This window comes from Schistocerca cancellata, chromosome 2, assembly GCF_023864275.1.
Source record: "Schistocerca cancellata isolate TAMUIC-IGC-003103 chromosome 2, iqSchCanc2.1, whole genome shotgun sequence".
NCBI lineage: Eukaryota > Metazoa > Arthropoda > Insecta > Orthoptera > Acrididae > Schistocerca > Schistocerca cancellata.
In genome coordinates this window covers 1030845366-1030870957 of record NC_064627.1, presented here as the reverse complement: position 1 = coordinate 1030870957, position 25592 = coordinate 1030845366, and the positions used below count along the sequence as shown (strand labels likewise).

The 25592-nt window shown below is 41.9% G+C and overlaps 1 protein-coding gene across 1 annotated transcript in view; it reads right to left on the bottom strand.

Annotated features, from left to right (window-relative positions):
* Positions 1-25592, bottom strand: part of LOC126160714 (uncharacterized) — a 271072-nt gene that overhangs the window by 204613 nt on the left and 40867 nt on the right. The window contains exon 5 of the mRNA XM_049916924.1: positions 6216-6360. Within this exon, the coding sequence (XP_049772881.1) occupies positions 6216-6360 (145 nt within the window). The remainder of the gene's footprint in view (positions 1-6215; positions 6361-25592) is intronic.

Below are 25592 nucleotides of genomic sequence, written 5' to 3'. Positions count from 1 at the left end.
ACTTCAGTCACTAAATTAACTTTCGATTTTCCGTTTTTATTAATTCTTTTGCTAAATTAAGTCAGAGTGTAGCGAAATTTATTACTTCTGACAAACTTTCAGTTTTCACACTACATTTGTCAAACTTCAGTTGCCACGCTTCTAGTGCTAATTATATGTGTAATAATCTTTCTTTTTCAGTTACTATAGTAATTGTTCTTAGGACTGGCGACCGTAATTTTCCCCGAATCTCAAATACCTAATTACCGCTAGTTCATTGTTAACGTAACGGCTGCACATTTACTTTCTTTATTAACTTTACCCCTTTTCAAAATTAATTTCCACCAGTTTCATTAGCATTTTTCCTTTCATTTAGATGTAACCCTTTCCTCCCTCTTTACCGACAAATTAACTTCGGTGACGATTGCTTTTCCCAAATTTCCATTAGGTACACGCCGTTTAATTTTTCACTGTCATTAAGGTCGATAAGTGAGGGGGAGGTTACAAGTGGCGTCTAGGCTACTCTTCACGACTGTTTTAGTGGTTTTCGATGTGTATTAACTCGTTTGTTGGAGCAGGATTTCATTTTTCTATGTTGTTGGTGTGGTTTTCCGCTTGTGTGTTTGATGACGATGATGTTTGGTTTGTGGGGCGCACAACTGCGCAGTCCTCAGCGCCCGTACAAAGTCACAATTTTTTCACAATCTAATTTTTTTCACAGTCCAATCTAGCCACTGTCACGAATGATGACGGTGATGATGAAATAATGATGACAACACAAACACACAGTCCCCTGGGCAGAGAGAATCCCCAACCCGGCCGGGAATCGAACCCGGGACCACGCGATCCAGAGGCCGCAACGCTAGCCACTAGACCACGAGCTGCGGACCTGTTACTTTGTCTTGATGGGGTAGTGTATTCTCTTGATAGGGTAGTGTACTCGTGCTTATTGTATTGTGTACAGCCAGTATTCAGCGGTGTTAGTCGCAATTCGTGAACGTTGTTTGTCGATTCGTATATCGGCCAAGGACTGTTCGTTTCCTGGATTTAGTAGTTGTTTATCGGTTTGGTTGTCTCGATTCTGGTAGGCGTTAGTTTTTCAAACGATTTTCAATAGACCCAGTAGAGGCAAAGTCGTGAAATTAGTTTCTTGGTAGTTGTTCTATTTTCTGCGTAGTTCGCGCGATCCGTTCGTGTACTGTTGCAATTAGAAGTCTCATAATCAACGCTGTTGGTCCTTATTCTCAGTGGTTATTTAATGAATTTTTCATTCCGTCACCAGGTTCAAGTTCACTGGCAGTGTATTTTCACGTATCGATATCGATATGGACAAGATGTCATACCCGGGAATTCCAAGACTTATCAATGTTTTAAGTATAATTTTTTGTGTAATATCGCAATCGGTCATGTAATTTTGCATTTATTTTTATTAAATTTGGTGCTATATTAACGTGCTGTGCCGATTGGCAATCGCAGACGCGTTGACTTTGTCTGCTCTTGTCCTTGTTTCCCTGTAGTGATTACTGGTAAGATATGACGGAAGTATCCGGAGAAGAAAACGGTACAGCCAGCCATAGGGCTATCCTTGTTACATAGATGGTGAAATTTTCTATGGAATTCTTCAACGGACATTTCGTGAGACATCAGAATCTCATCCGAAACAAATGAAGTGCAGTCCTGCACCAATTACCAGTACAACTTTACTCTGAATCGTTACAGGTGCAGTCCGTGTTGTAGGCATAGATTGTCAGGGGGTGTTCGTATGCAGAACGAGTAATTCGTAAAGGACCTAGCGCCGGCGCGAGGCAGAAATCGGGCGGCTTTACGCCGCTTACGATTAGATGGGAAAGGCATAGTTTCCACGGCCGCATTGGACTCCACTTTATCGTTGATCAGCCAACTAGCACGAAATTTTGTTAATTATATACACAAACCCGCCTCGCAAATCACTCTACCTTTTACTGAAAACCAGATCAAAATTCCTTACAGTAGTTCTCGACACTTTTGACGGATTACGCACGTAATGTAAGCCTGTAATGGCAGAATATTTTTTATCGTATAATTAGAAATTAACGCTTTTCAGATTTTTTTTACTTGTACTGTGAAATCTTGCTTCTTGCCAGATTTCATGGTACTAGGTCAACTGGAAGTACCTTACAGGCTTTGATGAATGAGTTTGCGAGTATCAAAAAATGGCTGTACTTTTTGATTACATTGACTTACAAGCTTAAATTTTGTACACCGCCAATATGTTATAAACGTCAATATGTGACATACGAGGGTAATCCCAAAAGTAAGGTCTCTTATTTTTTTATAAGTACATAGACCTGTTTATTTCTAAAACGGTTTACATAAAAAAATGGCTCTGAGCACTATGGGACTCAACTTCTGAGGTCATTAGTCCCCTAGAACTTAGAACTAGTTAAACCTAACTAACCTAAGGACATCACAAACATCCATGCCCGAGGCAGGATTCGAACCTGCGACCGTAGCGGTCTTGCGGTTCCAGACTGCAGCGCCTTTAACCGCACGGCCACTTCGGCCGGCGGTTTACATCAGTTTACAGCTTGAGCATTTAGCTATTTTTCGACTTAATCACAATTTCTGTCGATGCATTTTTGTAGACGCTGTGGCAGTTTCTGTATGCCCATGTCATACCAGCTCGCCGCCATGCTGTTCAGAAAATTATGAACTGGCGTGATTGTTGCTTGGTCTCAGGTGTAAAGTGGTATGCCTAGGTTTCGCCACCCGTGACAACTGAGTGCAGAAAGTTGTCCTGTTCGGCTACAAGGTGGTGAAGAAATGCGCGGGAAGCATAAACTCGTTGCCGCATGTGGTCCTCAGTCAGCATGCGTGGCACCCATCTTGCGCACACCTTCCGGTAGTTCAATGTTTCCGTTAAAATTTTGTGAGCGGTGCTTCGGGAAACCTCAGGAACCAACGTGCAGAGATCATCCAGGGTGATCCGCCGAGCTTCACGCATGCTTTGCTCAACCTTCAACACTGTCTCCTCAGAAACTGACGGTCTCCCGCTCCTATGTTCGTCGTGAATTACGGTCCGACCAGCTGCAAACTCTCTACACCACTTACGAACATTTTTGTTCAAATGGCTCTGAGCACAATGCGACTTAATTATGAGGTCATCAGTCCCCTAGAACTTAGAACTACTTAAACCTAACTAACCTAAGGACATCACACACATCGATGCCCGAGGCAGGATTCGAACCTGCGACTGTAGCGGTCGCGCGGTTCCCGACTGAAGCGCCTAGAGCCGCTCGGCCACACTGGCCGGCGAACATTTTTGACATCCATGCACGACTCACCATACACTTCGGCTAATTGGCGATGGGTTTCAATTGACGCAGTGCCCTTTGCGCTCAAAAACCGAATAACTGCGCGCAATTCGCACTTGGCGGTAACATCCAACGGGTGCTCCATTCTCAACGGCTGCCAAGCCAAGACTAAGCACCTCAGCGTGGTGTGCGCATGTTTACACACAGCGCGTGATGCACTCTTCATAACAGTGTGACCAACTGCCACACAAACAGAGTTCTGTACTTATAAAAAAATAGGAGACCTTACTTTTGGGATTACTCTCGTAAATTTTAACTTGACCCTCTACCCATTCCTGAGGAAAAGCGGTTTTAAGGCACGAAGGAATAACAGAGATTAGCTGTCTATGAGCATTGATATACAGGGTGATTCAAAAAGAATACCACAACTTTAGGAATTTAAAACTCCGCAACGACAAAAGGCAGAGCTAAGCACTATCTGTCGGCGAATTAAGGGAGCTATAAAGTTTCATTTAGTTGTACATTTGTTCGCTTGAGGCGCTGCTGAATAGGCGTCAGCATCAGCGTCAGTTGATGCTAAGATGGCGACCGCTCAACAGAAAGCTTTTTGTGTTATTGAGTACGGCAGAAGTGAATCGACGACAGTTGTTCAGCTTGCACTTCGAACGAAGTATGGTGTTAAACCTCCTGATAGGTGGTGTCCGTAACTACCTGAACGTCAACTACCCGAGGCGATGGATCGGCCGCCAGGCAGCCCGTGACAGAGCACTTCATCACTGGCCTCCAAGAAGCCCTGATCTTACCCCCTGCGATTTTTTCTTATGGGGGTATGTTAAGGATATGGTGTTTCGGCCACCTCTCCCAGCCACCATTGATGATTTGAAACGAGAAATAACAGCAGCTATCCAAACTGTTACGCCTGATATGCTACAGAGAGTGTGGAACGAGTTGGAGTATCGGGTTGATATTGCTAGAGTGTCTGGAGGGGGCCATATTGAAAATCTCTGAACTTGTTTTTGAGTGAAAAAAAACCTTTTTAAATACTCTTTGTAATGATGTATAACAGAAGGTTATATTATGTTTCTTTCATTAAATACACATTTTTAAAGTTGTGGTATTTTTTTTTGAATCACCCTGTATATTAATGGGGCAAGTTGGAAACTTGCGGAGGACCAGGATTCGAAACCGGGTCTCCTGCTTACCAGGCAGACGCGCGGACCACTGCGGCATCCGTACACAGTGGTCACCGAAACTGCGAGGACTACCACAGAACGCCTCCCGTCAGACCGATACCACACACTACTGATTTAGTGCTCCTGCTCATTAACACTTAGAATGCAACATCCATCTGAGAGGCGGATACGTTTGTTCCGCTGGAGACAATGAAAATCGCCATAAGGTTCTAAAAAGCTGCAAGAGCTGTATTTGGTATTTTGTTGTAGTGCGGTGTCCATTTACCCACGAAAACTTGCTTTCATTCCAGGTCTATACCGCCTCACAGGCGGATGTTCCAGGTGAGGGGATAACCTCATTATTCGCGGCATCTCACCGATTCTCGTAAGAGTTCAAGCTTGGTGTGCATCTGCAACGAGGTGATCATTGCCCGACATCATACAGACATCACATATGTTGTTGTTGTTGTGGTCTTCAGTCCTGAGACTGGTTTGATGCAGCTCTCCATGCTACTCTATCCTGTGCAAGCTTCTTCATCTCCCAGTACCTACTGCAACCTACATCCTTCTGAAACTGCTTAGTGTATTCATCTCTTGGTCTCCCCCTACGATTTTTACCCTCCACGCTGCCCTCCAGTACTAAATTGGTGATACCTTAATGCCTCAGAACATGTCCTACTAACCGATCCCTTCTTCTGGTCAAGTTGTGCCACAAACTTCTCTTCTCCCCAATCCTATTCAATACTTCCTCATTAGTTATGTGATCTAACCATCTAATCTTCAGCATTCTTCTGTAGCACCACATTTCGAAAGCTTCTATTCTCTTCTTGTCCAAACTATTTACCGTCCATGTTTCACTTCCATACACGGCTACACTCCAAACAAATACTTTCAGAAACGCCTTCCTGACACTTAAATCTATACTCGATGTTAACAAATTTCTCTTCTTCAGAAACACTTTCCTTGCCATTGCCAGTCTACATTTTATATCCTCTCTACTTCGACCATCATCAGTTATTTTGGTCCCCAAATAGCAAAACTCCTTTACTACTTTAAGTGTCTCATTTCCTAATCTAATTCCCTCAGCATCACCCGACTTAATTCGACTACATTCCATTATCCTCGTTTTGCTTTTGTTGATGTTCATCTTATATCCTCCTTTCAAGACACTCCCCATTCCATTCAACTGCTCTTCCAGGTCCTTTGCTGTCTCTGACAGAATTACAATGTCATCGGCAAACCTCAGAGTTTTTATTTCTTCTCCATGGATTTTAATACCTACTCCGAATTTTTCTTTTGTTTCCTTTACTGCTTGCTCAATATACAGATTGAATAACATCGGGGAGAGGCTATAACCCTGTCTTACTCCCTTCCCAACCATTGCTTCCCTTTCATGTCCCTCGACTCTTATAACTGCCATCTGGTTTCTGTACAAATTGTATATAGCCTTTCGCTCCCTGTATTTTACCCCTGCCACCTTTAGAATTTGAAAGAGAGTATTCCAGTCAACATTGTCAAAAGCTTTCTCTAAGTCTACAAATGCTAGAAACGTAGGTTTGCCTTTCCTTAATCTTTCTTCTAAGATAAGTCGTAAGGTCAGTATTGCCTCACGTGTTCCAGTATTTGTACGGAATCCAAACTGATCTTCCCTACACATCACATATATCACCCTAGAAAGATTCCATTTCTATCGACTGCGGTCGGGACCCTAAAAATGACCAGAGAAGAAAGTGTGGCCCCTAACGGAAATATGACACAGTGTTCATCTCACCTGGGAAGTGCAGAGCCTTGAGGCAGACGGCGAAGTCCCTCCTGTTGGCCCCTGGGCGGTCTTCTGGGACGAGTGGCGGCTCCAGAGGAAGCTCTTGGCTGGGGGGTGCGCAGGGGTGGTCAGCAGTCACCGACACTGATTCCACCTGCACCAGAATACCAAAACCACCTCACTCAGATGGACAAAAATGGTTCAAATGGCTCTGAGCACTATGGGACTTAACATCTATTGTCATCAGTCCCCTAGAACTTAGAACTACTTAAACCTAACTAACCTAAGGACATCACACAACACCCAGTCATCACGAGGCAGAGAAAATCCCTGACCCCGCCGCGTATCGAACCCGGGAACCCGTGCGCGGGAAGCGAGAACGCTACCACATGACCACGAGCTGCGGACAGATAGACAAGCCAGCCAGATACATGGCTTACATTATGAAGCCATCTCTACATATGTTTGAATATATGTACCCTCGTTATCAAATAAGATTATGAAAGAATGAGCTGCACAGTCCTCGAGGGTTGGAAAGAACTCTCGCACAGGAACATTGCAAGCTAGATCAGTACGAAGCGTTGATTCCAATACCAGATGTAACACTTCTCCCAGTCTTGCTGTAAATAATGAGCCAGAACATTATAACCGCCCGTGTAACAGCATCTTGGTCTTCCTTTCGGGCATAATATAGCAGAGATTCAGTGCGGCATGGACTGGTAGATTTCTGGAGGTGTGTGGAACCACACTATCTACGCACAGATAACGTTATTCCCGTAAATTTGAGCTGGCGGTACGTGGGTGCTAGATGTCATCTGGTAGAGTCCGAGGCGTTTTCCATCGGTTCACATCAGACGAATTTGATGGGAAAGACATCAGCATTAGTTCACTACCATGCTCTCCGAAACACTGTAGCATGTAACCTCCCTCTTACTAATCGGCCTATCCTGCTTGCGATATAAAATATGACCGTGGATCGCGTGTATGCCTAATGGATTTTTACTAAGTGGATATGGCTATCTTTCCCGAAGAAATAATACCGATAAGTAGGAGGAAAGTGTACAACAGACCCTTCTGATGGAAAAGTCTACTAAAAATAAAAAGTAATTGAACCGAACAGGGTTATAATTTGGAAAGATGAAAGTTATTTTGTGCATTCACTCACGAACAACACTGGACAGAAAAGGGGTACCACTGATCATGAATACCAAAGTTACACTAATGAACGAAAAGGAAATAATTAACGGTCGCCAGCCCAATAGTGCAATTTACATCCAAAATCCTGTAAAAGATGATGGGAAAGAAAAACATGTATTATTAAACACTGACGTGGCAACTGAATATTGTCACGTTTTTTGACACTAATTTTAAGTGAGCATATAATGATAACGAAAACTGAGAAGTCACTCTTACGTTATGTTTGTCATTAAATTTTGAAAAAAAAAACAATCGGATAATTATTTGGAAATATGCAACTAAACTGTATGTTAGTATTGAACTTCGTTACGTGAACAATGACTATCAGTGACCTCAACGTAACGTCATCAAAGAAATTTAGAAAAAAAAGCAAGCACTTTTTACTTTGCAGTTACTTATTTTGCAAATTGGATTCCAAGTTATTGTCTGAACAACTGGACTGCTGAAACGTTGTTGTGATGCCTCGTGTAAGGAGGAGAAATGCGTACCATCACGTTTCCAACTTTGATAAAGGTCGGATTGTAGCCTATCGCGATTGCGATTTATCGTACCGCGACATTGTTGCCTGCGTTGCTCGAGATCAATGACTGTAAGCAGACTATTGAATCGGTGGGTTCAGGAGCTTAATACGGAACGCCGTGCTGGATCCCAACGGCCTCGTATCAATATCAGTCGAGATGGCAGGCATCTTACCCGCATGGCTGTAACGGATCGTGCAGCCACGTCTCGATCCCTGAGTCAACAGATGGGGACATTTGCAAGACAACAAGTCTGCACGAACAGCTGGACGACGTTTGCAGCAGCATGGACTATCAGCTCGGAGACCATGGCTGCGGTTACCCTTGACGCTGCATCACCGACAGGAGCGCCTGCGATGGTGTATTCAACGACGAACCTGGGTGCACGAATGGCAAAACGTCATTTTTTCGGATGAATCCAGGTTCTGTTTACAGCATCATGATGGTCGCATCCGTGTTTCGCGACATGGCGGTGAACGCACATTGGAAGTGTGTATTCGTTATCGCCATACTGGCGTATCACCCCATGGTATGGGGTGCCATTGGTTACACGCCTCAGTCACCTTTTGTTCCTATTGACGCACTTTGAACAGTGGACGTTACATTTTAGATGTGTTACGACCCGTGGATCTACCCTTCATTCGATCCTTGCGAAATCCTACATTTCAGCAGGACAATGCACGACCGCATGTTGCAGGTGCTGTACGGGCCTTTCTGGATACAGAAAATGTTCGACTGCTGTCCTGGCCAGCACATTCTCCAGATCTCTCACCAATTGAAAACGTCTTGTCAATGGTGACCGAGCAACTAGCTCGTCACAATACGCCAGTCACTACTCTTGATGAACTGTGGTATCGTGTTGAGGCTGCATGGGCAGCTGTACCTGTACACGCCATCCAAGCTCTGATTGACTCAATGCCCAGGCGTATCAAGGCCGTTATTACGGCCAGAGGTGGTTGTTCTGGATACTGCTTTCTCGGGATCTATGCACCTAAATAGCGTGAAAATGTAATCACATGTCAGTTCTAGTATAATGTCCAATGAATACCCGTTTATCATCTGCATTTCTTCTTAGTGTAGCAATTTTAATGGCCAGTAGTATACAATGAAATGTCAACAGACGTAGTGAAGCAATTAAAAGAAAGCATTTAAATTACAAATATTTACATTCAATTCAGCAATATATATATATATATATATATATATATATATATATATATATATATATATATATGGCTATTACAAATGATTGAAGCGATTTCATAAATTCACTGTAGCTCCATTCATTGACATATGATCACGACACACTACAGATACGTAGAAAAACTCATAAAGCTTTGTTCGGCTGAAGCCGCACTTCAGGTTTCTGCCACCAGAGCGCTCGAGAGCGCAGTGAGACAAAATGGCGACAGGAGCCGAGAAAGCGTATGTCGTGCTTGATATGCACTCACATCAGTCAGTCATAACAGTGCAACGACACTTCAGGATGAAGTTCAACAAAGATCCACCAACTGCTAACTCCATTCGGCGATTGCATGCGCAGTTTAAAGCTTCTGGATGCCTCTTTAAGAGGAAATCAACGGGTCGGCCTGCAGTGAGCGAAGAAACGGTTGAACACGTGTATCTGGACGTGCTGGAAAATTGGCTCATGCCACAACTGGAGACCGACAGCGCCGACTTCATCTTTCAACAGGATGGTGCTCCACCGCACCTCCATCATGATGTTCCGCATTTCTTAAACAGGAGATTGGAAAACCGATGGATCGGTCGTGGTGGAGATCATGATCAGCAATTCATGTCATGGTCTCCATGCTCTCCCGAATTAACCCCATGCGATTTCTTTCTGTGGGGCTATGTGAAAGATTCAGTGTTTAAACCTCCTCTACCAAGAAACGTGCCAGAACTGCGAGCTCGCATCAACGATGCTTTCGAACTCATTGATGGGGACATGCTGCGCCGAGTGTGGGAGGAACTTGATTATCGGCTTGATGTCTGCCGAATCACTAAAGGAGCACATATCGAACATTTGTGAATGCCTAAAAAAACTTTTTGAGTTTTTGTATGTGTGTGCAAAGCATTGTGAAAATATCTCAAATAATAAAGTTATTGTAGAGCTGCGAAATCGCTTCAATCATTTGTAATAACCCTATATATATATATCGGTAGCAGGTGCTATGCATCCTGAATTTTCTGTGTTACAAGCACGATTCCGGCTTTGTGACATGGACAGTTATCCTGCTGGAAGATGTCATCGCAGTTACAGATGACATCATGCGTGCAAGGACGCAGGTGGTGCAGTGCGGTCATGGCGCCGTCGATTACTACCACAGGTCCCACGGAAACGTAAGTGAATGGCCCCATAACACAATACTGCTTTCGCCACCCTACGTTCGTTGCTTAGTGCATTTTTCGAGCAGCTGTTCACCTGGTTGATGGCTCCCCCCGAGACGACTATTGGCCTGGTGAAATAAGAAACGTAATTTATCGGACAGGGTGATACGATTTCATTGATCTCGTGCGCCTTGGAATAATGATTTACCGTGTCATTGTGTGAACGTGGAAAGACACGGAAGTTGTCTGCTTTGAAGCCTGAATGATGTGCTCTCAAACGCTTCGAGCCTGCACCAGTATCGTATTCTGTCTTCAGATATGCCACAGATCGCTGCCTATCCTGTTTGGCACTGAATCTCACTATGGACCGCCGTCATAATGGTTTGGCTCGTTAGTGTGTTTAATAATATATATTTTACGATCGAATGTCAATCAAAGCCATTAGATGTTATTGTTGTGGTGAAGAAGTGACATACAACTGAACAAAGAAAGATTAAGAGCTGTTATTTGTGCCTGTTGCCAATCCCATATCTATTTTTCGGTCTTTTAATACCGGTATAGTTAGCAACGTTTTAATTTGAAATTTAATAGATAACACACTGCCGCAAAAAAATTAGTACATCACGAAAGGCAGAGTGAATTTTGATCCGATCACGGCAAATGCCGTATGGGATACTAGATGTGAATCTTCAGGTTTTGGTGGCGCAAAGACTGTTCCATTGAATTTCGAGTGTGCAGCCGCAAGAATTCTTCTTCTTCTTCTACTATTTCGGCTGTGTAACGCTCATCCATCTTCAGAGTGAGCCGCAAGACTGCCGCTCCAGTGCTCGCTTCTCCCTGTATCCTCGTATACCGTACAACTGCGCATGCGGCCACAGATGCAAATGCGCCAGAGACATTGGTCGGCGGCAGAGACGTGCATAATGCGCGAATTACATCTATGACTCCACAGTCGATCTGTGTTGGCAAGTCGATATATCATTGTGAGCTGCACTGTGACGACGTCTTCGTGAGTTTATTACACCAAGTGCCGGATTCCATGATTTATCAAGGTTGAAACCAGTATTTCTATTAATTAAATTCGTCGTACAGCGAATCTCAAATGACTCCTTCACTATCGAGTCCAAAAAAGATGATGTAGTTGCCCAAATTTCGATTTCATACAACATACTGTGACCAGTGTCAATTCAGTGCTCTGCCAATGCCGACTTGTTAGAGTTGTAAAAGTTGAAACGTCCCCTTAGAAAAATTATTGAATTGCTGTGCTGATCAATCTCTTACATTATTTGATTTTCAAACAGCTGAGCAAAACTGAACGTACTCAGACATTTCGCTCTTTACCTGTTCTGATCAACACTAATCGGACACACAATATTTTTTAGCGCAACGCAATCTGACTTTCAATAATCCCTACAAAAGAATGGCCCTGAATAACATTAATCTATACCTTTCACAAATCACTTACCTCACAAAATCTTTGTTACTCGAACTACTGCAATACAGCGAGCGCCACTACTGCCAGTTAAATAAAAGATTCAAGCTGCTGAAGGCACTAACTACTGATAGGCATAGTTAGCAAATGAAAGATTTTGATAGAGAACAAACAATGTATTTACCTTAATAGTGTTCAAAAGTCATAATATATATAGCAGTTCATGACATCCATTCTTACAAATGTACTGTTTCTGATGGACACGCGTCCAGATCATCCGCTCTCAAAAATCCGCCATCTCACTTCCCCACATCCACCACTGCTGGCGGCTCACCTCCAACTGCGCAACGCTACGCGCTGTTAACAGCCAACTGCCCAACACTACAATAGCCAACAACAACGCAAACCAGCCACAGAATGCACACAGCACAGCCAGTGATTTTCATATAGAGCGCTACGTGGCGTTACCAATATAAAAACCTAAACAGCCTACTTACATAGCCCCCATGCTCCACACAAAAAATTTTACAAATTGTTTTGGGCACTGGCCAATACATATTTGTTAAAATTTTTTCACAATTACAATAACAAAGAAATCAAATGCACACACTTATTGATACACTGTCGGTCAAAAGCTAAAATTTTCTCACAGTCCATAAAGACAGTCCTAATCGTTCATCATAGTAAAATTGCAGTGTTTTTCTCAAAGTCTGAGCAGTAAAAGAAAATGCACACGGAAGTAGTGGATTTCCATGCAGTCTTGAGGAAGTAGTGTTGTCCTTCCAACGGAAAGACAGTGCTGACTCTTGTATGCAGACAGGTAATGGGCCACAACAGAGCAAACCCACAGCAGAGTCAATCGAAGTTGAAGAATATTGGTAGGTAGGTCATCACAGAGCAGACCACTGTAGTCTTGTTAGAGATTACGGTATTGGTGAGCCATCAAAGATGCAGACCCACTGCAGTCCTTGTAGAAATAATGGTATTGGTGAGTCATCAAAGGTGTAGTCCTACTGTAGTCCTTGTAAAGATGGCTAGCAGCCATCCGTTGCAACTGTGCAGGTGCACAATCACCATCGAAGAGTCTTGTGGAGAATATAGAAAGTCCATAAACCACCACTTGTGCACTCACAAAGTTTTTTTTTAATTGTCCTAAGAACCAGCAATGCTGTTAACCAGTCCCTTGCTGAATTATTAATACACGTGCAAATACTATCAGTCCCTACTTCTCACATATTGTCCATATACTATGACCAACAGAAACGTGTGCACTGAAATGTTACTTACAAGTTACTTAATTTGACGAACTGGTGACAATTACAATTTTATAACATAATAATATAATTACAAAGGTACAAAATACATCATTAAAGAACATAACAATACAGATAACATTTGTAGTAATATGGGCTTTACAAAAGAATAGAAATAAACATATACATCAGTGTTACAGGAATTATGACATAAGTAAATAAAATAATGAGAATAGTTTTCGAAACATTAATTTCACACATGAGCATTAAAACAAAACAGAATAAATAATGTCTAAACATCTTTACAAAGTAAATAACATATTATAAACGCAAATTATATTTGAGCATAAAGTATTCCTCGTCATAGTGAATGTAGCTGAGTATTAGAAAAAATCTACAACATAAATCTTAATAGCTAAATACATAAAGACAGGAAAAACACAAATACACAAAGGTACACAAACACATAGCGGAATAATACAAAAGGAAAGGATAGGGTTTGTGTTACTGCAGTATTCTTGGAGATCTCCCTTCGTTCAGCATTATTCGCAAAAAGTCCTGTCTATATCTGTTGTCCCTAAACCCTACTGTTTTGTTCATATCCTGTTTCTAAATAATTATTTCTCGTTGTACAATACTCATTTTGGCCCAAATATTTTTCTTATAACTTCTCAATGCATTTCTTCCAATCAATCACAACTCATTCTCTTATATAGCCTACCCCCTCTTAAGCTAATTTAAATCTACTGAGCTCAGATGCATAAACTAAGGGATGAGGCAATGCAGCAGCACAAAACAATTAACACAAACAGCAATGACAAAAAAATGCAAATTGGCAAAGCAAGCAGCAGTATATCTAAATTAGCAGAGCAAATGCAACATTACAATGAAAATGAGCCAATGTGCAGCAACAAGAAAAATAAGTCAGTAGTAAAACTGGCTTAACAGAGTAATACAAAGTGAAATTTAGTAGCACTATGCCTAGCAAACAGCAGCAGCAAATGCAATAACTTATACCTAAACATGGCAAAGCTCAAGCAGAAAAAATATTACATTAAAGAAAACAATATAGATAAGGGAAATGTCTATTCACATCTTAATGGCTATGTAATTAAAGTGGTGCACCACAACTTATTTTACCATAAAAATTAACAAGTACTTGAAAAGAAAATTATGTATGCAGTTACTGTTACTATTCCCTTCTTATTGTTCTTTCCTTTCCAAGTGCTCCTTTTTTTTGAAGAATGTGGATCATAAAATTATTATCTAACAGATCTGTTGACAATAGTGTTCACATTAGCAAACACATTTAATTTTATTTTATAAAACGTATGATGCAACACAGCTGGAAAACAGATATCAAATAAACTAAGCAACTATGTCCAAAGTAAAGCATAAAAATATCATTCAGTAGTCATGAGGCATTTCATAAGTAGAAATTTCTCAATTCTCGTAGAAAGACACTTGTCCTAATCAAGTGTGCAGATGTGCGAATATTTCCCATCAATTCATAAGCATTTCAGTAAGTAGCACAAAGTACGAGTAATCATATGTTTCCAAGTAATGAGCGTGTCGTATTTGCGATGCTTTCTACAGGGTTATTACAAATGATTGAAGCGATTTCGCAGCTCTACAATAACTTTATTATTTGAGATATTTTCACAATGCTTTGCACACACATACAAAAACTCAAAAAGTTTTTTTAGGCATTCACAAATGTTCGATATGTGCCCCTTTAGTGATTCGGCAGACATCAAGCCGATAATCAAGTTCCTCCCACACTCGGCGCAGCATGTCCCCATCAATGAGTTCGAAATCATCGTTGATGTGAGCTCGCAGTTCTGGCACGTTTCTTGGTAGAGGAGGATTAAACACTGAATCTTTCACATAACCCCACAGAAAGAAATCGCATGGGGTTAAGTCGGGAGAGCGTGGAGGCCATGACATGAATTGCTGATCATGTTCTCCACCACGACCGATCCATCGGTTTTCCAATCTCCTGTTTAAGAAATGCCGAACATAATGATGGAAGTGCGGTGGAGCACCATCCTGTTGAAAGATGAAGTCGGTGCTGTCAGTCTCCAGTTGTGGCATGAGCCAATTTTCCGCGGGCTACGCGTGAAACTTGCCCGCACGCGTTCAACCGTTTCTTCGCTCACTGCAGGCCGACCCGTTGATTTCCCCTTACAGAGGCATTCAGAAGCTTTAAACTGCGCATACCATTGCCGAATGGAGTTAGCAGTTGGTGGATCTTTGTTGAACTTCATCCTGAAGTGTCGTTGCACTGTTATGACTGACTGATGTGAGTGCATTTCAAGCACGACATACGCTTTCTCGGCTCCTGTCGCCATTTTGTCTCACTGCACTCTCGAGCGCTCTGACGGAAGAAACCTGAAGTGCGGCTTCAGCCGAACAAAACTTTATGAGTTTTTCTACGTATCTGTAGTGTGTCGTGACCATATGTCAATGAATGAAGCTACGGTGAATTTATGAAATCGCTTCAATCATTTGTAATAGCCCTGTACAAAGGAATGTCAATAGCGAGATTAATGGCCTCTTTTTTCTCCACCTAATGGCTTTTTCTCCACGCGGCTGACACAGCTAGCCGCTCACGACGCATTACATCAAGGTCACTTGGCTTTCTTAGCGAAATATTTACGACAGCAGTTTGCACTACATTGACAGTCTCATATAAAAATTTCACAGGTCGAGAATTTGCGTTACAAATGTGTATAAACAAAATCCTATAAATATAACAGTGTCCAAAAATTTTCGTCGGCATTGTGATATATTCACGCATTTACACACATTTCATAACTTTTAAAGTACGATTCTTGGTTTCCAACATCCTTTTTTCACAAATCAGAGTTCCTAACTTCTGTTCATTATTCATATACATATAAACATGTAATCACATTCCTCATATAAGATAGCATCATCTTGTTGATCGTAAACATACCTCAGCAGCATAATACACAACGTCATCGTAATAATAACATCATAACACCTCAGTTAAATCTCATAAACGTTGTAGATTCTTTCAATAATTTCAAGACCTTCAATAAAGTCATCTACCTCAAACATACTTCAAAAATCATGATCCCTTACAAAATACGACATTCAAAGCTCTCATAGCATCGCAGTGGTTCCTAAAAAATATGAACAGTTCACAAAGTACAGACAAAATACAATATCATAAGTGTGAAGTTATCCAACTGTGTAATTACGTAAACATCTGTCACCGATGTAGTAAAAAAATGTTTGTTTCTCTGTTAAATAATCAGATAGCTGTGTAATTCTGTGTTAGAGAAATATGGTACCGATGTGTAAAGTTGTATAAGCAAATACCATATTAGCTAGGGCTCCTTGTGCTTGCCAAACACGTGGTACACAAAGTAAGTGTGTATGCCCCTGAGAATTAATGTAATTATACCCTCAGGTGTTACAGATTACAGCAATGGAATGAAATGTATCACAGAAAACTTTCTTTGTAATTCAAAAATCTTTAAAAATAAATGTTTTAAGTACAAAATTAATCACTCAAATGCGTGTTCTGTAGCGCTAAATGTGGGTCTTGCTGTAAGATAATTCTGTGGAAGTGTCGTAGTTATCGTCCTCTGTAAGCAAAGTTCTGCTGAAGTCAATGTACTCACCTCACCATAAACAAAAGTGAAATGCTTTGCATATAGATATCGTAGTTATTATGCTTATTGCCGTGATGAAGAAAGTACTGTTCTGTAACATATTATTGTGTTACGGAAAAGGCTGTCTCATTGTAGCTATACTACAAAAGTTACTACTAAAACATGTTTTACTTTCCAGAATAATACATAAAAACTATGCAGATATAAAACAGATACACCGTAAAAGCAACAATGTAAATTGTGTCACACATTAGTAGCGTCGTGATATAATCGTGTAGCTGTCAAAGAAACCAAATACTAAGTCATCTTTAATCTCACAGAAAGTACTTCAAATAAAGAATGTCTTTTCAAGTAAACCAAAATGTTGCATTAAAGTCTCATTAGCAGTATATGTTATAAGTATGTGAGCCTTATAGTCGTTATGTAATCGTGCAACTAACAAGCAAGAATGTACACACACAATAACACTGTGTCATCTGTTCACTATAACAATGCACTCGTAAATACTATCTAAATATGTTCCCTAGGTTCTAGACTGAATAGTTAACTTCAAAACATTGTTGCATGTTAACAGTTTCTCAGTGTGACAAATTGTACTAGTAGCATGAAGTGAAAAATATTATGGCAAAGACTAAGTTAAAAAGCAGATTATCTCTCAATAAACGGTTTTACATGTAAAATGTGGTGCAATCCTTTACTCTTCGTAGTATTCAGAGTTTCAAGTTGAACGCAATTATCATGCGGTATATGTCAGTAAAGAATACTGGAATTTTTCTCAAGGTTAGCGTCTATGTTATTTTTCTCTGAGCCAGCCGGCGCACATGGCTGCCTGCAGTGAGAGTCATTGTCTGTCTCTTTGCGCCGTTATTGGGATTTGGAGACCTATCTTCTACAACTTCACCTTGCTGAGAGGGCCCAGCCCTGTTTGAATCCCGCCAGTTCTGATGAAATTCAGGTCTGTCGTTATATCATCTGTCGTCATGTTGGTAGTTCCTGTAATTTCTTTCTTGTCAGTTAAGTGGTAGAGAATTTCTCCCTGAATTATCACTGCACGGTGGACCATTGCATCTGAAGTTATTTTGTCTCCCGTGATAATAATAGTTCTGGTTGCCATGTTGTCTGTTTCTATGATTGTCTCTGTCATATTCATTACTACGGAAATGTGATCTTTCTCTGTAACTATTACTCTGCCAGTGGTTGTCATATGGGTGGTGTCTGTTTTGTTCATGATCTGCATTGTAAGAATAGCCTTGTCGTGTCCAGTTACTATTTCTTTCATTGCGGAATTGTGACAGATGTGACCTGTAATTGTTGTGCTCCTCTTTTCGCGTTCTGCGATTATCAGTGTCAATTTCCAATTCTTGTAACAGTCCCTGAAAAGCTTCAATGTCGTCTTTGCAACGTCCTGCCAAAATAATATGTCGTAAATGTTCAGGCAATTTGATTAAGCAAATGCGGATGAGTTCTGAGGGGCTGTAAGTGTTTGACAGGTACTGATTCTTGTGCAACATGTCTTCAAAATATTTCACAAGACTTTAAAATTCAGATTGTTCGAAATGTTTCATCATTATGATGCTGTGTTTTACTCGGTCTTGTGTGGCTTGAGACCAATATGCTGAGAGGAAGGCATGGTAAAATTCTCCTTCACTGAGGCAATCGTGAATGACCGATCACATTCTTACAGCTGGTTGATTCTCTAAGTAGCCACACATAAATTCTAATCTGTGCTCTAATGACCAGTTGGGAGAAAAACAATGAGAGAATTGATGAAGCCATGCTTGTGGATGAATGTCGTTGCCAGAATTCTTAAATGATTTGAATTTCTGTGTAGTAATAAACAGCTTATAGTCAAAATCATCATGTCTGCGAGTCGCATGTCGTTCATTGTTACGTCGTTTCGGCGGTTCCATCTCAAAATTCGGTGTGCCTTGCCAATTTCTTTCATAATTTCCGAAGTGCCCTGTGTTATTATTTTGTGGCTGTTCCGTATTTCTATGACCCTCTTCCCGTGTTGGAGCGGGAGTGTCCTCTGAAATATGTAATTCTTGTATTACCTGTGTCAACTGACCTTGTACTTCCTGGATTTCTCTTTGGTATTGCATATTAATTTGATTCTGATTTTGTTTGAATTTCCTAATTTGTTCGTACTCTTCTGTGTCAGTGAAGGCTACAGGTCTTGTGTCATTCAGATCATCATCCACTGATCCGAAAGTTCGGCTTCTTTCTCCGATAGTGAAATTATTTCCTCAGTGTGTTTTTCTGAACCAAGTTTCAGAGTGCCAATTTGTGTTGAAATCGTATTTACTGTGTCCTTTAAGTTTTCCTCAGTTTTTGCAAGTTGCGTAACCAAATCGGTAGATGCAACTGAGTCAATCTTAGCTTGCAAGGTCTCATGATTTTCATGAACAATAGTTTGCAGTTCTTTTATGGCTGCTTCGTGATTCTGTAATGTATTTTCATGCCGCGAAAAAATAGGTTGTAAATGCTCACAAATTTGTGTTTTGACGTCATTGCAGACTTTTTGACATTTCGATTCGATTTTATGTAACTCAGTAGTTAAATCTTCACGTGTTTGTTCAAGCGTGGTGTCTAACCTTTGAAGATTTTGTTCCATTGTGTCTAAATTTTGAAGATTTTGTTCCATTGTGTCTAACTTTCGAAGATTTTGTTCCATTGTGTCTAACTTTTGAAGCTTTTGCTGTGTTTGTCCCATTGAAGTATTAATTGTAATAACAATGCACTGGTGTCTGAAACATGTTCCTCAGTGCTTTTCGGCAGTGAATTTGCACCGGCAACATTCACATTTTGACAAGCAGAAAATGTGTCTTGACTTATTTGAGAAAACGGTGAGGACCCAAAACCTGAATCTACAGTATTTGCGAGATTGTGTCCTGTCATTAAGGATTCCTGAGGCGAGCTGTTGCCGACCGATCGATAGATAATGCTTCCCTGTTCACTAATTGTTTCACTGTCTACGCCATTATTTGCCGCTCGCTCCATTTCCCTATGCACAATTACCAAATTACCACTTTGAATGTCTGTTAATTCACTACACAGTGGTGCTGATAAGCTACGCTCGTCGTCACAATTATTTCTCAGTTTACTTTGGAGCCTAGTGTTACGTTTTTCACACGCCATTATTGTCACAATATTTCACACGATAACACAGACAAGCACAATTTGAAGAGCAAAATAAGAAAACACATTAACATAGCACTGAAAATAACATCTAGTTAATTGCAAGCGCAGCTGCGAAATATTTGGTGCAAATCTACATGCATGCCACAACTGTTTTACTGTACAACAATGAAAAACTAAAACTACAAAGGAAATTCTCTCTATGATTACGCGCTAGCAATAAACAATAGCTACACTAACTACACAAACTACAAGAAAAAAATCAGAAGATTCCAGTGAGGTATCCTCGGCTAAGGGTTGACATATGAAACGTCCCCTTAGAAAAATTATTGAATTACTGTGCTGATAAATCTCTTACATTAGTTGATTTTCAAACAGCTGAGCAAAACTGAACGTACTCAGACATTTCGCTCTTTACCTATTCTGATCAACACTAATCTGACACACAATATTTTTTAGCGCAACGCAATCTGACTTTCAATAATCCCTACAAAAGAATGGCCCTGACTAACATTAACCTATACCTTTCACAAATCACTTACCTCACAAAATCTTTGTTACTCGAACTACTGCAATACAGCGAGAGCCACTACTGCCAGTTAAATAAAAGATTCAAGCTGCTGAAGGCACTAACTACTGATAGGCATAGTTAGCAAATGAAAGATTTTGATAGAGAACAAACAATGTATTTACCTTAATAGTATTCAAAAGTCGTAATATATATAGCAGTTCATGACATCCATTCTTACAAATGTACTGTTTCTGATGGACACGCGTCCAGATCATCAGCTCTAAAAAATCCGCCATCTCACTTCCCCACATCCACCACTGCTGGCGGCTCACCTCCAACAGCGCAATGCTACGCGCTGTTAACAGCCAACTGCCCAACACTACAATAGCCAACAACAATGCAAACCAGCCACAGAATGCACACAGCACAGCCAGTGATTTTCATATAGAGCGCTACGTGGCGTTACCAATATAAAAACCTAAACAGCCTACTTACAAAGTCATGTGTACCTCCGGTGTTCTGTACATCTTTCCTGGACGGTACGAGTTGTTTGTCCAATGTAAGAAATTTTGGCAACTACATCATCTTTTTGGGACTCGATAGTGAAGGAGGCATTTGAGATTCGCTGTACGACGAATTTAATTAATAGAGATACTGGTTTCAACCTTGATAAATCATGGAATCCGGCACTTGTTGTAATAAACTCAGGAAGACGTCGTCACAGTGCAGCTCACAATGATATATCGACATGCCAACATACATCGACTGTGGAGTCATAGATGTAATTCGCGCATTATGCACGTCTCTGCCGCCGACCAACGTCTCTGGCGCATTTGCATCTGTGGCCGTATGCGTAGTTGCGCGATATACAAGGATCAGGGAGATGCGAGCACTGGAGCAGCAGTCTTGCGGCTCACTCTGAAGATGGATGAGCGTTACACAGCCGAAATAGTAGAAGAAGAAGGAGAATTCTTGCGGCTGCACACCCGAAACTCAATGGAACCGGATACCAGATGTACTGATAATGGTTTCAAAGTCGCCCGCCAACAGATAGCGTAGTGGCATAGCTACGAGAGCGCGATCTGTGTCTACGGTTTTGTAGGGAATGCTTCAAAACCAGAAGGCTCAGTGTGGTGCAGATGTGTTTAAGTAAGGAGGCACCCAAGCCACGGAGACGCTCTCGTTTCTACAGCCAACTGAGAGAGTCTGAAAGGGGTTAAATTGCGGCCTTCCGAGTGGCGGGTTGGTCCTTCCGGAGAATGGCCACACGAGTTGGATATTCTGCATCGGTTGTGCGACGACGCTGATATCTGTGGTCACGTGAACATTCCCGCACCTTGTAACGTTACGCACATGTAGGCCGCCTAGAATTGGTACAAGGTAAGAGGAATTTGTGTGCCAAGCCGTACGGCCCCACGGCCGAGGGCGCTTTGGAGTTGGGCGGGTCGCCGCGGCCGCTCCTGCCGAGCCAGAGGCGTCAGCAAAAGACTGGGTGTGGTTAAATACAAGTACGGGGAATATTGGCGACATTCAGTCGCTTCGCACGGACATTGCTTCAAGAAATGGCGGAGCGTCAGATAATCTTAAAGATGGTTAAATTACAGCTCCCTGAACTTCGACAGTGATCAGTTACATATTAAAGCGAATCTGAATATATCTGCTATCTCAGAAAAATGAGGCACATCCAATGACAACAGTATTTCAAAATCTTTAAAACTACAGAAGTTAACATTTCACAGCGAATAAACATTTTTCAAAATGAACTTCTGAATCAACAACTTTTAAACGTCATATGCGATTTCAACATACGATATCTCAGATGTTAGTATTGCATTATTACTATCGTTACCGAAAGTTACGTACCTGTATATATTTTATTTATTGATTATGACGTCTTTTACATCATTTTCATTATACAAATGTTTGTGACAACATCGTATCCTCCACAATTACACAGCAAATGAATACTGCATGAATACTCCATATCCTGTCATATTTGTGTATATACACTCCTGGAAATTGAAATAAGAACACCGTGAATTCATTGTACCAGGAAGGGGAAACTTTATTGACACATTCCTGGGGTCAGATACATCACATGATCACACTGACAGAACCACAGGCACATAGACACAGGCAACAGAGCATGCACAATGTCGGCACTAGTACAGTGTATATCCACCTTTCGCAGCAATGCAGGCTGCTATTCTCCCATGGAGACGATCGTAGAGATGCTGGATGTAGTCCTGTGGAACGGCCTGCCATGCCATTTCCACCTGGCGCCTCAGTTGGACCAGCGTTCGTGCTGGACGTGCAGACCGCGTGAGACGACACTTCATCCAGTCCCAAACATGCTCAATGGGGGACAGATCCGGAGATCTTGCTGGCCAGGGTAGTTGACTTACACCTTCTAGAGCACGTTGGGTGGCACGGGATACATGCGGACGTGCATTGTCCTGTTGAAACAGCAAGTTCCCTTGCCGGTCTAGGAATGGTAGAACGATGGGTTCGATGACGGTTTGGATGTACCGTGCACTATTCAGTGTCCCCTCGACGATCACCAGTGGTGTACGGCCAGTGTAGGAGATCGCTCCCCACACCATGATGCCGGGTGTTGGCCGTGTGTGCCTCGGTCGTATGCAGTCCTGATTGTGGCGCTCACCTGCACGGCGCCAAACACGCATACGACCATCATTGGCACCAAGGCAGAAGCGACTCTCATCGCTGAAGACGACACGTCTCCATTCGTCCCTCCATTCACGCCTGCCGCGACACCACTGGAGGCGGGCTGCACGATGTTGGGGCGTGAGCGGAAGACGGCCTAACGGTGTGCGGGACCGTAGCCCAGCTTCATGGAGACGGTTGCGAATGGTCCTCGCCGATACCCCAGGAGCAACAGTGTCCCTAATTTGCTGGGAAGTGGCGGTGCGGTCCCCTACGGCACTGCGTAGGATCCTACGGTCTTGGCGTGCATCCGTGCGTCGCTGCGGTCCGGTCCCAGGTCGACGGGCACGTGCACCTTCCACCGACCACTGGCGACAACATCGATGTACTGTGGAGACCTCACGCCCCACGTGTTGAGCAATTCGGCGGTACGTCCACCCGGCCTCCCGCATGCCCACTATACGCCCTCCTCAAAGTCCGTCAACTGCACATACGGTTCACGTCCACGCTGTCGCGGCATGCTACCAGTGTTAAAGACTGCGATGGAGCTCCGTATGCCACGGCAAACTGGCTGACACTGACGGCGGCGGTGCACAAATGCTGCGCAGCTAGCGCCATTCGACGGCCAACACCGCGGTTCCTGGTGTGTCCGCTGTGCCGTGCGTGTGATCATTGCTTGTACAGCCCTCTCGCAGTGTCCGGAGCAAGTATGGTGGGTCTGACACACCGGTGTCAATGTGTTCTTTTTTCCATTTCCAGGAGTGTATTTAATGTACAGTGTACTGTTTTGCCAGTAAATTTATTCAGATGTTGATGCAAAGTGCTATTAAAAAACTGTGATAATTTAAAAGTGGTTAATCGCATGTGTTAGCGGACACCACAAATGAAGAGAGAACCAAAAGACGTTACTGTCAAGAAGGCATAAATAACTGAAATAAATGAATATTGATCCGCCATGCCGTGCATTGAGAAGTATCTTTTCTTTATTTCTTTATCGTGATTAGTTTCGGACACTTGCGTCCATTTGCAAACCATCCGTATCGTGTGCCAAATACAGGTGATAGCCTATCTATAAAAACTGCCCCTGAAGTAATGATCAAAGCGGCACTGTGGCCGACTCAGCAACAGTAAACACACTACATAGCACAGACATTAGAGAACTGATTTTTCTTCGTCACCTGTATTTGTCACACAACACGAATGGTTTGAAAATGGACGCAGGAGTTCGAAACTAGTCATAATTAAGAAATAAAAATAAATACTTCTCAAAGCATAGTATAGCGGAGCTATATTTCAAACATGAAACACGTTGCGGACCTATTTTTCACCTGCAGCATGCTGCAAGTTCACAATATATTTGAATAATATTTAGCGACAATCTGTACTCACTTAACATGACCGCACTTGAGCAAGAATACTGACTTATTTATTTAAGAACCAAGAATACTTATATTTATTGTAAATGATCTGAATTTAACTGGAAGTGTATAACATTTCTTTATTTAAATATTGTCACAACATATTTGTTTGGTTTGGAAAGTGGTGAAGATGAGTCAAACCATATCTGTAGCATGTAAAACAATGTATTTTTGGTGGGGGTAGCCTTCAACCAATGGAAAAGCAGATAGTGGTGGAACACTACGGGAGTGAAGTGGAGGCTAGTACTTTTAGAGTGGAGTGCTCAAGGAAGCGATTCTGACACTTTTACGTTTGTGCTGGAAGACGACAGACCTGCCTGTGGTAACGTGCGTCAGTCGGACGTGCAGATGACAGTTTCTGGGCGGTGAACAGCCACTATGACACTTTAACTGTTGAGGACACGTCCGGTTAAATCCTGAATGTTCGTTCTGAAAGAAGGAGTTTTTGATGGAGTGGATGATAGATTCTGGGCGGTGAACGGCCGTTACCATAAAAAAATGGTTCACATGGCTCTGAGCACTATGGGACTTAATATCTGAGATCATCAGTCCCCTAGAACTTAGGACTACTTAAAGATAACTAACCTAAGGACTTCACACACATTCATGCCCGAGGCAGGATTCGAACCTGCGACCGTAGCGGTCGCGCGGTTCCAGACTGAAGCGCCTAGAACCGCTTGAATTTATATTTCGAGAGGTCTTGAATGTGCTCCATAATAGGATCGTAACTTTTGCCACCAGATTTACGGAACTAGGAATAGACAGCGTATGGGTTGCTATTCTTTGTAAAGCGTGTGATAATTCGTAAATCATCATGTTGAACTCTGAACTGAATATTTCGTGTATTGTGATTAGGAAATGAACGTAGTTTTAATGTATCTTTGACTACAATTTAGTTTGGGGATTTTGCTCCTATTCTCATGAAGCTCTCAATGTAAATTTGAAACATCCCCTTAGAAAAATTATACAAGACTGTGTTTAAACTGACACACAATATTTTTAGCGCAACGCAATCTGACTTTCAAAAATCCCTACAAAAGAATGGCCCTGACTAACATTAACCTATACCTTTCACAAATCACTTACCTCACAAAAATCTTCGTTACTCAAGCTACCGCAATACAGCGAGCGCCACTACTGCCAGCTAAATAAAAGATTCAAACTACTGAAGGGACTTACTACTGATAGGCATAGTTAGCAAATGAAGACTTTACTAGAGAACAAACAATGTATTTACCTCAATAGTGTTCAAAAGTCATAATGTATATAGCAGTTCATGA